This window comes from Eupeodes corollae, chromosome 3 (assembly GCF_945859685.1).
Source record: "Eupeodes corollae chromosome 3, idEupCoro1.1, whole genome shotgun sequence".
Classification (NCBI taxonomy): domain Eukaryota; kingdom Metazoa; phylum Arthropoda; class Insecta; order Diptera; family Syrphidae; genus Eupeodes; species Eupeodes corollae.
The window spans coordinates 81,431,184-81,446,790 of record NC_079149.1 but is presented as its reverse complement, the minus strand read 5'-3'; the positions used below and the strand labels follow the sequence as shown (position 1 = coordinate 81,446,790).

The 15,607-nt window shown below is 39.7% G+C and overlaps 1 protein-coding gene across 1 annotated transcript; it reads right to left on the bottom strand.

Annotated features, from left to right (window-relative positions):
- Positions 1 to 2,254: 2,254 nt before the first annotated feature.
- On the bottom strand, positions 2,255 to 10,176 carry LOC129949799 (ribosome biogenesis protein WDR12 homolog). Its single transcript, XM_056061447.1, has 6 exons — positions 10,032 to 10,176; positions 9,439 to 9,870; positions 9,187 to 9,362; positions 2,689 to 2,997; positions 2,487 to 2,619; positions 2,255 to 2,420 (listed from the first exon to the last, which is right to left on the bottom strand). Exons 1-6 carry the CDS (start codon positions 10,091 to 10,093, stop codon positions 2,273 to 2,275), a joined length of 1,260 nt encoding a protein of 419 aa, XP_055917422.1. The 5' UTR covers positions 10,094 to 10,176; the 3' UTR covers positions 2,255 to 2,272.
- Positions 10,177 to 15,607: the final 5,431 nt, after the last annotated feature.

Here is a 15,607-nt window from a genome sequence, read left to right as displayed (position 1 = left end):
AATAACTGTTTAAGATCTTTCCACACAACATTGGTCGCATTCACAAAGCTACGTTGTCAAGGGATTCTGATTGGCTTAATCTAACTACAAAAGGAGTTGAAATTTCCCTTTCGACGTAGTGTAAAAATGTCGTCTACAAAGTGAGTGCACACTGGTTTTGACGTTTCACTTTCAGCTGCTCGGTAAGGACACAAGAATTCAAAATGTTATGAATCTTTCGGTATTTAAATACAAATATAAATCAATTATATTATATCCTCTTTTTGGTTTTATTGAATTTAAGGGGGTATTCTGGTCTAGAAATTAAAAAAATCGATTTTTTTTTCTTTTCATATTTTCATAGTTTAATTATTTAAGAATATGTCTACGAGAGGATTTTCCCAAATTCAAATTATTTTCGGAGAAGTAAGTATTATGCTGAGCAGCCATCCAAATCGGTTGGGCTGCAACTAATAGAACAAAAGGCATAATGGGGTACTTTAAACGCGTTTTTCTCAGAACTGTCTTTTTGAATCTGATACCCACGATTTCTCAGGTTCTGCCGAACTGATTTACTTGAAATTTTAAGAGATTCTTCTTTAGGGACTTGTCTACGTCCGGAACTACGGCCATCCCCAAATTTTCATTTTTAATATTTTTAACAAATCGAAGAATGTTCAAAAAAATGGTAAATTTTTTATATTTTTCTTTAGACAGCCGCCATTTTGTAAAAAGAAATGTTTGTAACTTTTCCGTAGTTCCAGACATTGCGACATTATTGTAGATTAATAATCTTTTTTAGTTTTTGATTTCAGATTTCTAGGAGAGTTAAAATCGTGGGTATGGTCACGCACCAAATTTTTGAGACGCACCACTCCATGAACTGATAACTAACGGAATTTTGATTTTTTTTTTACTTTTTATTTTTTTTTGTATGCTTCTAATGTGAATAAATAATGTATAAAAAAATGTATGGTAAAATTGTTGCTTGCTTTTTTCTACAGCACTTCAAAAATTACCTAAAATTCATGTCTCTAGACCAGAATACCCCCTTAAATAGAAAAAAAAACTATTTAAAGTCCTGAAAACACAAATGTTTCTTTTATTAATATGATAGTTCACAAAGCTAGTTGAATTTGGACTACGTAGCCACTAGCTTTGTGAATGCGCCCATATCACCCCTATCGTTTTTCATCTTTCGATTTAGTTCTATTTGTTTTTGTCTTTAAAGCTGGATACTATTGCCGGTGCAATCTTTGCAATAAATGAAGAAAATACACGAAGACGATGGATGCTTTTAACCCCTTGGATCTTGATGACAAAGTGTTGGACTAATTAATCTATTCAATTAACTTTTCTCGAGCTAGAGGTGTCCTTAGAAAGTGGGCCTAGGCTATTTAAATCTGTTTTTACTGCTTCTCAAAAGGAATTCACCTCTCCTTTAGCGATTTTCGAAAATCCTTGGGCAATTTCAGGTTTTTCTTGAAGCATTTTATAAAGCCTTTGGAACTGAATTTTACTTGTGATAACTTTATTTGCCCTTCAAAAAAAAAAAAATATAGCTAAACACATATTTAAATATTTTTTTTTCGTTTTCAATTGAACTTTGATCAAAATAATTGTTCGTAGAAAAAACTGCCAAACTTCATATTCATTCGGGGCTAGTGATACCACTTATCACGAACTCCGAATTTCGTAGCAACGACTGGAGCAATGATACTTTATTTCGGGGTTCGTATTACGAATCTATTACGACGGGGCCTGTGATAAGGCTAAATTATTTTTTAGCTTTAACTTCAATGTTACAAGCCCTTATGTATTAAATAAATTATTAATACCATTAATTTTTTGAAATTCTGAAAAATACCTTTTTTTAATTTTCCTAAACATATCGTTTTTCAAAATAATATCATTTTTTTTTATCTTGGTCTATAAGGGTTGAAAAGTATTCGCTTCGAACTAGCCAGATCTATATCGTAGTTAAGTTTTCATGTGTCGCGAATCGTGAGCTTCAAGAACGAATCTTAAATATAGGGTCTCGAGAACACGTCTTATCATTTCAAATTACACATTGGCACTATTTAAGAACAAAAACAAGTACCGAAAGCAATAAAAGGACATCCAGCAAAACATCAGTCTCCTTTAGTGTTATTATTGATGAGACTTATTTTAAACGTGGTAAAAAAAGAAAATTTAAATATTAAAAATATTTCTCTTTCATTCTTCTATTTTTTTTTGCATTTTGTTCATGTTATTTATACAAATAAAACAATAATTTTGTTCTCTTATACTTTTATTCATTCGTTTTAAGCGCTTTTTTGGATTTAAATATACGCACTGTATTGTCTGCTCCACCTGAAACAAGATATTTTGGATTAGACCAATCGACGTCCAACACCTTATCGCTATGACCCATGAGATCATAAAGGGGAGCTTTTGTACTAAAATAGAAAATTAAATAAAAGTTAGAGACTTGGAAATCTATACAAATTTAATCAAATCCAAACCTCCTCAAATCCCAAAGTTTATTTTTATTATCATACGCTCCCGAAAGGAAGAGATGCTCATCAGTCGTCGACCAAGTTACAGATTGAATCCATTGGGTATGACCAAAATACGTGCTACGTATAACTGGACCCTCTTTTGAATACAAACAAAAGGGATATAATAAATACTTTGTATTCCTAAATTACAAAAAAATAAACTTACGATTTGATCGTGAATCATAAAGCCGCAAATCCTTATCTGCTGAAGCAGTGATGATAAGCTTGTTTAATGGGGAGTAACTCACATCGAAGAATGATTTATTGGCCGTAATTTCGGACTGTATTCCTTCTAAGCTTAGATTCCATATTTTTATAGTTTGATCCCAGGAACCACTTAGAAGAGTTTCAGAGTCTATCCATTGCACAGCCGATATACATTCTTTGTGCCCTTGAAGACTCATTAATGGTGCCTTGGTAGGGCAGTTTTCGGATGCATTTTTCATAAAGGAGTCCCCATTCTCGTCTTGACATTCTGCAAAATAAAAAATTGTTTAAAAGATATTTTTTTACTTGAAGAGATGCATATTTGCGAACATCAAGGTTTTGATTGCCAATGTTAATTCTCAAACCATCCATATAAAATTTTCTTTAAATTGTAAAAATAATTTTTATAATGAGAGAAACAAAGTAGAGGCAGCAATAAACAAAATAAAGGATGGAAAAGCGGCAGGGTCCAATGGGATACCAGCGGAATTTTTTAAGTATGGAACCGTTGAGTTAATAAACAAGCTTACTGCAGTTTACAATGAGGTGTTGGGAACAGATATGATTTCACAAGAATTAAAGGAATCAATCATTTTTCCGATCTACAAAAAGGGGAGCTCGCCAGAGATATTAAATATTTACAGATGTTCTGCAAACTTACTTACTTAAGGTGGCGCTACAGTCCTGTGTGAACTAGGGCTTCACCCCACAAACTTCTCCTTCTAGCTTGGTCCCTAGCTAGATATCTCCTGTTTCGCGCTCCAAGTTGGGTGAGGTCATCTTAGTCGTTGGACTTTTACCCTTCTGGTAAGTCTTTGTCGCTGTACAGCTCGTCGTTCCATCTTTTCCTCCACTCCCCTTCGATGCATACTGAACCGTAGATTACACGAAGTACTTTTCTCTCGAAACAACCCAAGGTGCTTTCATCCGCATTAGTCATAGTCCATGCTTCTGCACCGTATGGCAGGACGGGGATGATAAGGGTCTTATAAAGCGACACTTTGGTCCTTCGAGAGAGGATTTTTCCACTGAATTGCTTTCTTAGCCCTAAGAAACAGCGGTTAGCAAGAGTTATTCTTGGTTTGATCTGAGCGTTGGTGTTGTTTTCTAGGTTTACAGCGGAGGACAGGTAGATGAAGTCCTTGACTACCTCAAAGTTAAGTCTGTCGATGGTGACGTTTTGACCAAGACGTCGTTGTTGTATGTCCTTTCTTGACGACATCATGTACTTTGTTTTGCCCTCATTAACCGTTAAACCCATTTTTGCCGCCTCTGCCTCAATACTCACAAAAGCCCCATTGACATCACGCTGAGTTCTTCCTATTATGTCAATGTCATCAGCATATGCTAGTAATTGGACAGCCTTTAGTGTTGACGTATGAGCTCTGCACTATTCTTTCAAGCACGATGTTATAAAAATCACACGACAGCGCATCACCTTGTCTAAAACCTTTTTTGACATCGAAAGGTTCTGTTAAAATGCTTCCAACCTTTATGGAGCAGAGTGAATTCTCCATGGTCATCCTGCACAAACGGACGAGTTTGGCAGAGATGCCAAAGCTAGACATAGCTCTATACAGCTCGGCCCTGTAGATGCTGTCATATGCGGCCTTGAAATCGTTGAAAAGATGGTGTGTGTCTATTTGGTGTTCTTAGGTTTTTTCCAGGATCTTCCGTAATGTGAATATTTGATCAACTGTGGACTTTCCTTCTCTAAAACCACACTGATAAGGACCTATCAGGTTGTTGACTATGGGATTTAGACGTTAATATTTTTAGGCGAAGTTAAGTAGACTGATTTCTCTATAATTTATGCAGTTAAGAGGGTCTCCTTTTTTTAGGATGGCAAACAATACTGAGGTTCTATTCATCGGGTATGCTTTCTTCCGACCATATCTTACAGATAAGTTGGTGCATGCTCCTAACCAACTTATCTCCAGCTGCTTTAAAGAGCTCGGCATTCAAGCCATCCACTCCAGCGGCTTTATTAGACTTCAGCTTAGATATGGCAATCTTTACTTCGTCTAAGTCTTGAGGACGGGATTGTTGGCTTTCGTCGTCTATGTTGAATGGATCATCCTGCCTGACAGCGGAATTCAGTTCGTCGTCGCCGTTATACAGTCTTTAGAAGTGGTCCTTCCATTCAGCATTGACTGCGGTTCCACTATGATGTTTCTACTTTCGTCTTTGCAGCCTTCGATTTTTAGTTTTGTTAATTAGTGCTTAGTTTTGTTAATTAATGAAGTGAAAATTTTATATTTTTTTGATTCAGATGTCTTATAATGGGATCGAACAATAAAGCAAAAAAAAAGGAGATTAAAGAAATTTTGAGAAAAGGAGTACTACCCCACCACCCCAAAATTGCAGAATTGACTTCTATATCACTATGCTCAATCAGTAAAATTCGACAAAGCCTCGAAAATTTACCCTGCAAAAACAATGCTGGGCGAAAGCGAATCTAGTCCTTCGGTCGAAGAACGGAAAATTGTTCCAGATTTAAGAATGATCAAATTTCAAAATGCAGTTCAAATCAAGAGAGCTTTGGACCAAGACCAAAACATTCGCATTTCAGCGGAAACAGTTCGCAGGACACTTAGATCCGCTGTTTTAAGAGGAAAAGCCAAAGTAAAAAAATCACTTCTAACTAAACGACACTAAAAATTGAGGCTGGAATTAGCAAGAAAATATTCTTCTTGGACAACGGATGACTGGGCGAGAGTGGTTTAATCGGATGAGAGCAAAATTAACCGTTTGGGCTCGAATGGAAGAGAATGGGTATGGAAAACACCAGAAGAAAAGTTACAACCTTGTCCAACCCAATCTGAAGTTCGGTGGGGGTCCGTTATGATCTAGGGATGTATGATGGCGATAGATCTTAACCCCATCGAACATTTGTGGGATGTGTTAAAAAGGAGAAACTGCAAATTTAACAGAGCTCTGGCCAAAAATGAAAACAGAGTGAGAAAATTTAAGCCCCGAGATGTGTAAGAATTTTGTTGACAGTATGCCCAATCGAACACAAGCAATAATTGAAGCTAGAGGAGGAAACATAAAACTATCCAACGCTTTTGAACAAGAAAATACTTAAAGTCGATCAAGCTTTAAACATTTCTTTTTGTTTATATTTTGAAATAGAAAATGCAATTATTTAAGTTTTTCATTTACTTTTTTTAGACTTGAAACAAAATATTTTCATTTTTCATAGAAAAGCGTGACCAATTTTGTAATTCACTGTAAATAATTAATTTATTTGCACATAAATTCCGTATAGGTAGGTAGAAATGGGGATCTCAAGGCAACCTAGCCTGAAATCTAATTAGCGCTGTAGGGCCCCGTTTTGATACCAAAAACTCGGTTAACCAGTGATAGAAAGGAAAAGATTTATAGAGAAGCTTTATAGTGATTATGTTTGTCGCACTGAGAAAAAAGATTAGGTCTCTAATCTTTGTCTCAGATAGCTCATCAAGTTCGTATAAGAATGCTTTTCCAAAGCATTTCATTCTAGTTTTAGCCAAAGCAGGACATTTGCAATGGAAATGGATTATCGTTTCACTTTCTCTTTGGTCACTACAACTACGGCAAAAGGTGTTTAAGAGATACTTCTCTGCATGAACTCCTATGTCCGGTACAAACCGCAACAATCCTGGATATGTCTTGCCTTGGCCTGCACAGAAGATCTTTTGTACGGGTTTAGTTATAGGTGGGCCATATCTTCCTAGATATAATGCAGTTGGGTAAATTGGTCTACCTTTGGTTTGATTCAGTTTGGTAGATAGAAAAGATTATACCTTTCATAGCACCAACAGGAATGTTAACCATTTCGCAAGTGAGCTATGAAGGGCCGATCCTTGCCTGGCTAGCTCGTCAACCCGTTCATTTCCCACGATACCACTATGGCCCGGAACCCAGATCAGGGTGACACCGAGGTTAATATTTAGGCTCGCAAGCTCATCGCGACTTTGCTGGACCAATTTAGATGAGGATGTGGCCGAGTTAATGGCTTTGACAGCTGCCTGACTGTCTGTAAAGATAGCCGCATTTCGGTTTTGGTTTGGGCTTTGTTTAAGTATCTTACATGCCTCCCTTATTAGCCTGAAAAACGCTAGCAAAGTCAGGAAACTCAAAGGATTTAGCTACATTTAGGGACTCAGAAAAGATCCCAGAACCAACTCCGCACTACATCTTTGAGCCGTCAGTAAAGATGGTTGTGTCGAAACCTATCGACAGGATGTCATCCTCCCAATCTTCTCTGGATGGAAAAATAACCTTAAAACCCTTACTAAGGCTCAAAGTAGGAGTGCAGTAGTCAGTGTCTACTGAGATAATATCTGAGGGAATCAATTTCGTTGTATTGATGTGACCATAAGGTTTTGACAACCAGCTTTTTTGATTCTTTCAGCCTAATAGCGCTGCAAGAAACTTGGTAGAAGATCCAAAATAACGTTTAAGGCGTCCGTTGGGCAAGCACGCATGACCCCTGTGGTGCCCACGCAAGCTGTTCTCTGAACCTTCTTAAGCTTATCAATATTATAGGCTTTGTTAAGAGCAGGCCACCACACAATCGACCAATATGTTAAGATTGGACGTACTACGGCTGTGTACGTCCATAAAATCATCTTGGACTAAAGTCCCCACTTTTTGCCGAAAGTTTTGCTGCAGGCGTATAAGGCAACACAGGCCTTCTTAACCCGTACTTCAATATTTAGTTTCCAGTTTAGTTAGGGGTCGAGTATAACTCCCAAATATTTTGCACTGGAAGACAATGATAGGATTTGACCGTTGAGTCGAGGTAGCGTGAAGGGCGGTACTTTAGTTTTGGTGGTAAAGAGCAACAGTTCAGTTTTACTTTGGTTAACTCCTAGTCCACAACTCGTGGCCCAGTTGCTAACTTTCTTCAAAGCTGACTCCGTGATTTCACTAATCACAGAGGTGTACTTTACAGACACCAATAGCACCAAATCATCTGCATAGGCTACCGCATTCACTCCACATCACTCTAATTTAACGAGAATTGTATCCATGACCAGAAGCCATAGAAGAGGCGAAAGGACACCACCCTGGGGTGTTCCCCTACTCACGTGTTTTGTTGCGATTGTATTGCCTAGAGTGGCTCGAATCTTCCTACCATTGAGCATGGAAATAATCCATTCTCGAATGAAGTCTTCAACACCGAACTTAACGAGCGATTCCTCTATGGATTCGGTAAGGACGTTGTTAAAAGCATCTTCTATGTCTAGGAAGGTGGCAAGAGTAAATTCTTTATAATGGATTGTTTGTTCTACAGAACGCACTACCTCATGGAGGGCAGTCTCCGTAGATTTGCCTTTGAGATAAGCATGCTGAGAGCTTTCGAGAGGTCGTCCAACTAGGATTTCTCTAATATGGTAATCAAGAATGCGCTCCAAGGTTTTAAGCACAAAAGATGTTAAGCTTATTGGTCTTAAATCCTTCGCGGATTCGTGACCTCACCTACCCACTTTCGGGATAAAAACTACTTTGATTTGTCTCCACGACATGGGCATATGTTTGAGAAGGAGGCATCCTTTGAAAATTTGTTACAGCCATGAAGCTGTCACATCATGCAACTTTTGAACCATAACTAGCAGTATGCCATCCATGCCTGGGGATTTTTATGGAGAAAAAGTATTGATGGCGCACAAAATATTTTCTCTGGTTATAACGGAATTGACTTGCTCCACATGAGCTATGTTTAGCTCTCTGGCTTCAAGCGGTTTATCACTCTCGCAACCCGGAAAGTGCGTCTTCATCAGTAGCTCAAGAGATTCGGCTGGAGAGGCTGTCCAGGTTCCATCAGGCTTTTTTAGAAATGAAGGATTACATTGTTCCTTCGATAAAACTTTGCTGAGCCTTGCGGAGTCCTTTATGTCTTTGATTGATTGACAGTATATATATATTTCGTATACTCTGGTTCACCATTAATGGGCTAAATAATTTTATCTTAACATTTGCGAACAAATAGAAGGACTAGACTGTTAATTTTCGTTACTTAGGTAGCTAGCTCTCAAAAACAAAGCATTCTTCTTGAAAACTAGAATACATTTAAGGCTAATACCCTTTGAGTTCTCGTAATTAAGATTAATATAATTATATATATCGGAAATAATTCATGGATTTGCGCAAGTATTTGGAATGCGAGCTATGGGTTTAGCGATGACACGAGACAAATAAAAAGGGGCTCTTTAGTGATAAGACATGAAACATCAACAACTGTGGTGATATGGTTTAGCAGGCAATTAATAAAGGATTCATGATGGGGAGGAAAAGCGGCTATGACGTATGTATGCTATGACGACACTCTTTTATTGTTTATCGAGTTAATTGATTCGGTTAAAAAATAGAATTTAATATAATCTGCAAGGATGATACGCATTGCAACTGACATTCATACTCCATAAAATTTTCTTTTTTTAAATAGTTATTAAGTTTTTATATTTACCAGTAGACCATATTTTCAGTACCGTATCCCAGCTTCCAGTTGCAAATCTTCGAGCATCTTGGCTCACATCGACGCAATCAACACCACGTTGATGTCCTTTGTAAATGCATAATGACCTTGCAGTATTTTCAGCAATGTTCCATTTCCACAAAACCACTGTTTGATCTTGCGATACACTAAAATATAAAAAAAGTACAGGCATATATTTTAATCATATTTTTTTAAGTACATCAAATATTGCCAACCACTCACCTCACAAAATGTGCTTCTTTTTCATTTAAGCTGACCCACGATAAAGCCTTGACTGGCATACTATGTCCAGGAATAGTTAGAACATGAGTCCCTTTAGTCGTCCAAATATTAATTGTGTTATCATAACACCCAGTAAGGATCCAATTTCCTCGTGTTTTGACCGCCGATACCCAATCATCGTGCAGAAGACAATCTTGAGGTTCAGGAGCGGGATATTTTTCAACGTACTCAATTTCAATAACATTTTCAAATGAAAAGTTGTTATTTTTCGCATGTTCAATTAATGTACCCTGAAGGTACTGATTGAGTATAAGAAAATCGAAGAAGGCTGATTTAACATTAGATTGTTCCAACAAAGTATTTATCAAATTGTTAAGGTCGGTTGGTAGTACATTAGCATCGATTGTGTAGGGAACGTCTGGTAAAGCATATCTAAAGTATAAATGTTTGTATTAATAAATCAGAAGATACACTTAATTCAAAAAAACTCCTTCAAAAATTCATGTTCACGTGAATAAAATGATTACAAATATTTAATATTTATTTAACCACAAGATCATTCTTATTTAAAAACTAAATTGGTTTTAACCTACTGTTCTTGTTTGGTAAAAAGACGAATTTGCACTTTTCCGGCTCCTGCTGCGCTTATATCCATTTTAAATAGAAGTTTTTTACATGGAGTTACGAAAAATGAAATGAAAACATTAAGCACGTTGTCGTTGTCAAATTATCAAAGCCACCGACTATATTATAGAGAGTAGCTACTTGCATCTATATTCCAGTTAAATCATAGTAGTACCGGGTGCGTACACTTCCAATGAAAATTCATGCAGTCGCGCACACTGAGCAACTTTGTTGCTGGCAACTTAAAGATACCCAGCTAAATTGCCAGCAACAAGGGAATCTAAGTTGCGTTAAGACACTTTTGAGCTAGTTCTTGGAAGTCTTAATTGTTGTTTTATTTAATAATTTTGTTAGCAAATATGTTCTTCAGTACCTTACTTACTAACTTAAGGTGGTGCTATAGTCCTGTTTGAACTAGGGCCTCACCCAACAAACTTCATCTAACTCGGTCCCTAGCTAGATGTCTCCAGTTTCGACCTCCAACTTGGGTGAGGTCCCTTTCCACTTGTGAGCGCCAAATGTACCACGGTCTTCTTCTACTGCGCTGTCCTGTGGGTGTAGATTCGAAGACTTTCCGGGCCGGAGCATTGGTTTCCATGCGCTCTACGTGACCCAGCCATCTAAGTCGTTGGACTTTTACCCTTCTGGCTAAGTCTACGTCGCTGTACAGCCCGTACAGCTCGTCGTTCCATATTCTCCTCCACTGCCCTTCGATGCATACGGGACCGTAGATCACACGAAGAACTTTTCTCCCCAACCGACCCAAGGTGCTTTCATCCGCTTTTGTCATAGTCCATGCTTCTGCACCGTACAGCAGGACGGGGATGATATGGGTCATATAAAGCAATACTTTGGTCCCTCGAGAGAGGACTTTACCACTCAATTACTTTTTTAGTCCAAAGAAACAGTGGTTAGCAAGAGTTATTCTGCGTCATCCTGCCTGACAGCGGAACCTAGGTAGACGAAGTTCTTGACTACCTCAAAGTTACGTCTGTCGATGGTGACGTTTTGACCACGACGTCGGTGTTGTATGTCCTTTCTTGACGACAGCATGTACTTTGTTTAGCCCTCATTGCCCCATTGACATCACGCTGAGTTCTTCCGATTATGTCAATGTCATCAGCATATGCCAGTAATTGGACAGACTTTTGAAAGATAGTGCCTCTAGTGTTGACGTGTGAGCTCTGCACTATTCTTTCAAGCACGATGTTAAGAAAATCACATGACAGCGCATCATTTAGTCTAAAACCTTTTTTGACATCGAAAGGTTCTGTTAAGTTGTTTTTAACCTTTACGAAGCAGCGTGAATTCTCCATGGTCATCCTGCACTAACGGACGAGTTTGGCAGGGATGCCAAAGCTAAACATAGCTCTATACAGCTCGGCCCTGTAGATGCTGTCATATGCGGCCTTGAAATCGATGAAAAGATAGTGGGTGTCGATTTGGTGTTCTTGGGTTTTCTAGGACCTGCCGTAATGTGAATATTTGATCAACAGTGGACTTTCCTGTTCTAAAACCACACTGATAAGGACCTATCAGGTTGTTGACGATAGGCTTTAGACGTTTACTCATTACAACAGAGAAGATTTTATAGGCGATGTTAAGTAGACTGGTTCCTCTAAAGTTGGTGCAGTTTAGAGGGTCTCCTTTTTTCAGGATCGAATAAACAATACCTAGGTTCCATTCATCGGGCATGCTTTCTTCCAACCATATCTTACAGATAAGTTGGTGCATGCTCCTAACCAACTTATCTCCAGCTGCTTTACAGAGATCGATATTCGAGCCATCCGCTAAAGCTTAGTCGGGCGGACGGGATTGTTGGCCTTCGTTGTCTATGTTGAATGGATCATCCTGCCTGACAGCGGAATTTGGTTCGTCGTCGAAAGCTGTTATACAGTCTGCAGAAGTGGTCTTCCATATCCTCAGCATTGACTGTGGTTGCACTATGATGTTTTCACTTTCGTCTTTGCAGCCTTCGGTTCTAGGTTTAATTACCTGTGAATTTCGTTTCACCTGTTCATAAAACTTCGAATTTCATTCCTGCTATTAAACCTCTCAACATCTTCGACGGCACGCTTCATGCCTTCACTCTTTTTCCTTTTGGGAAGTTGGTGTTCATCTCGCCTTTTCTGCTCATAGAGCTCATGAGCAGCCGTCGTCCTTTAAGGCAGCGCCGCTTTGCGTGCCTGGCGTCGATAGCAATATGGTCAATATATTGACGGAAGATTGATCTTTAGAACTCCAGGTTCCTTTGTGGATGTTGAGTTGTGGAAAACGCGTACTGGCTACCATGGCGTTTCTCCCCGCAGCAAAATCTATGAGCCAAAATCTATGAGCAAAATCATTATTCCACCAAAGATGTCTTCCCTTCCTAGCTTGGCATTAAAATCGCACAGGACAATTTGAATATCGTAGCTAGGACACTGCTCATATGTTTTGTCTAAGAGCTTGAAAAACATATCTTTGGTGTTGTCGTCTTTTTCTTCTGTGGGGGCGTTCGCGTATATCAGGCTAATGTTTCCGAATTAAGCCTTGATTCGTATGGTCATGAGAAGCTCATTGATGCACCTATAGCTCAAGACTTCTTGCCTAAGTCTGACTCCAATGACGGAGCCGCATCCAAATAAAAGCGCTGTTGGTTTTCGTGGTGGCAGTCACCATAGTAAATATCACAGTTTTTCATCCTCTTTTTGCCCGGCCCATCCGGTGGTGATATCTGCTTTATAGCGGTCTAGGTCCTCCGCTAATTCTTCGGCTGCATATCCGAAGTTCGTTGTCCTTAATTCGTTTGTGAAGGTTGTCAACAGTAATTCCGTCCGTATCCGAGGCTTGTTGGTGCTTCCCAACTATGACGCTTTTACGTGGCCAGGAAGTCACCCCGACGGCACAACACCCAACCTGGAGGGCCAGATCCTAAGTATAACTCCAAAGATGTTGAGCAAGATAAAACTGCTCCTTATAGGCCTGGGCTCCGAATAAGTCGAAGAAGCCCTATAAGGTGTTCACTTAGTAGTTCAACCTTACTGGAACTGTAGACGCCACCGTTGATTCCATCTCGGGAATTCCTCCGCTGCCGTCTGGATAAGGAGAGGTGAATTAGTGGAAACACCGCTCCCCCCTTTCTCGTTTGCTGTCCCCAAAACTTTCCACTGGGGTCGGAACCTAATCTCCAGTTGAGGTACTAGGCACCCGATGTTCACCACGGGGAGGTGAGAGTAGGAGTTGATAGACAGAGAGGAGGGTTTTGAAAAAAACCTGTGAACGCTTGTGTCTTCTTCAGTACCTTGTTACGGTAAATTTTACCGCCTTGGGTGTTCTCTTTTCCCTAGTTGTGGGTGCAAAATATCGGCAAAGTTGAGGGCAACCATTGGGCAACCTCCACAGTTACAGGTGAACCTAGCCTTTATTTTGAAAAAGCAACAAAAGCAGGTGATCAAGAACGAGAACGAGAAGTTCTTTCGACAAGGTCGAAAATGCCGGCGGATGAGCCGAAAAAGTATGAGGTCAGGCGGCCCTTACTTAAACAACAACAACATATTTCTATTTTAACGTTTATTAATAACGTAGATTTCCTTAATATTTTATGTACAAAATGGGGTTTTCACGCCATGTTTTTTATTTAATTTAACGTAATGGTTGGTATGAAATTCACACCTTGAACCTCACTTGTAATATCAATAGTAATAGGAAAAAGCCTAGAAGAGACTTCTTCTTCTATTTTTGTTTTTCTGTCCTGTGGGTGTAGATTCGAAGACTTTCCGGGCCGGAGCATTGGTTTCCATGCGCTCTACGTGACCCAGCCATCTAAGTCGTTGGACTTTTACCCTTCTGGCTAAGTCTACGTCGCTGTACAGCCCGTACAGCTCGTCGTTCCATATTCTCCTCCACTGCCCTTCGATGCATACGGGACCGTAGATCACACGAAGAACTTTTCTCCCCAACCGACCCAAGGTGCTTTCATCCGCTTTTGTCATAGTCCATGCTTCTGCACCGTACAGCAGGACGGGGATGATATGGGTCATATAAAGCAATACTTTGGTCCCTCGAGAGAGGACTTTACCACTCAATTACTTTTTTAGTCCAAAGAAACAGTGGTTAGCAAGAGTTATTCTGCGTCATCCTGCCTGACAGCGGAACCTAGGTAGACGAAGTTCTTGACTACCTCAAAGTTACGTCTGTCGATGGTGACGTTTTGACCACGACGTCGGTGTTGTATGTCCTTTCTTGACGACAGCATGTACTTTGTTTAGCCCTCATTGCCCCATTGACATCACGCTGAGTTCTTCCGATTATGTCAATGTCATCAGCATATGCCAGTAATTGGACAGACTTTTGAAAGATAGTGCCTCTAGTGTTGACGTGTGAGCTCTGCACTATTCTTTCAAGCACGATGTTAAGAAAATCACATGACAGCGCATCATTTAGTCTAAAACCTTTTTTGACATCGAAAGGTTCTGTTAAGTTGTTTTTAACCTTTATGAAGCAGCGTGAATTCTCCATGGTCATCCTGCACTAACGGACGAGTTTGGCAGGGATGCCAAAGCTAAACATAGCTCTATACAGCTCGGCCCTGTAGATGCTGTCATATGCGGCCTTGAAATCGATGAAAAGATAGTGGGTGTCGATTTGGTGTTCTTGGGTTTTCTAGGACCTGCCGTAATGTGAATATTTGATCAACAGTGGACTTTCCTGTTCTAAAACCACACTGATAAGGACCTATCAGGTTGTTGACGATAGGCTTTAGACGTTTACTCATTACAACAGAGAAGATTTTATAGGCGATGTTAAGTAGACTGGTTCCTCTAAAGTTGGTGCAGTTTAGAGGGTCTCCTTTTTTCAGGATCGAATAAACAATACCTAGGTTCCATTCATCGGGCATGCTTTCTTCCAACCATATCTTACAGATAAGTTGGTGCATGCTCCTAACCAACTTATCTCCAGCTGCTTTACAGAGATCGATATTCGAGCCATCCGCTAAAGCTTAGTCGGGCGGACGGGATTGTTGGCCTTCGTTGTCTATGTTGAATGGATCATCCTGCCTGACAGCGGAATTTGGTTCGTCGTCGAAAGCTGTTATACAGTCTGCAGAAGTGGTCTTCCATATCCTCAGCATTGACTGTGGTTGCACTATGATGTTTTCACTTTCGTCTTTGCAGCCTTCGGTTCTAGGTTTAATTACCTGTGAATTTCGTTTCACCTGTTCATAAAACTTCGAATTTCATTCCTGCTATTAAACCTCTCAACATCTTCGACGGCACGCTTCATGCCTTCACTCTTTTTCCTTTTGGGAAGTTGGTGTTCATCTCGCCTTTTCTGCTCATAGAGCTCATGAGCAGCCGTCGTCCTTTAAGGCAGCGCCGCTTTGCGTGCCTGGCGTCGATAGCAATATGGTCAATATATTGACGGAAGATTGATCTTTAGAACTCCAGGTTCCTTTGTGGATGTTGAGTTGTGGAAAACGCGTACTGGCTACCATGGCGTTTCTCCCCGCAGCAAAATCTATGAGCCTGAATCCGTTGTCGGAAGTGTTGCCGTGCAGGCTGTT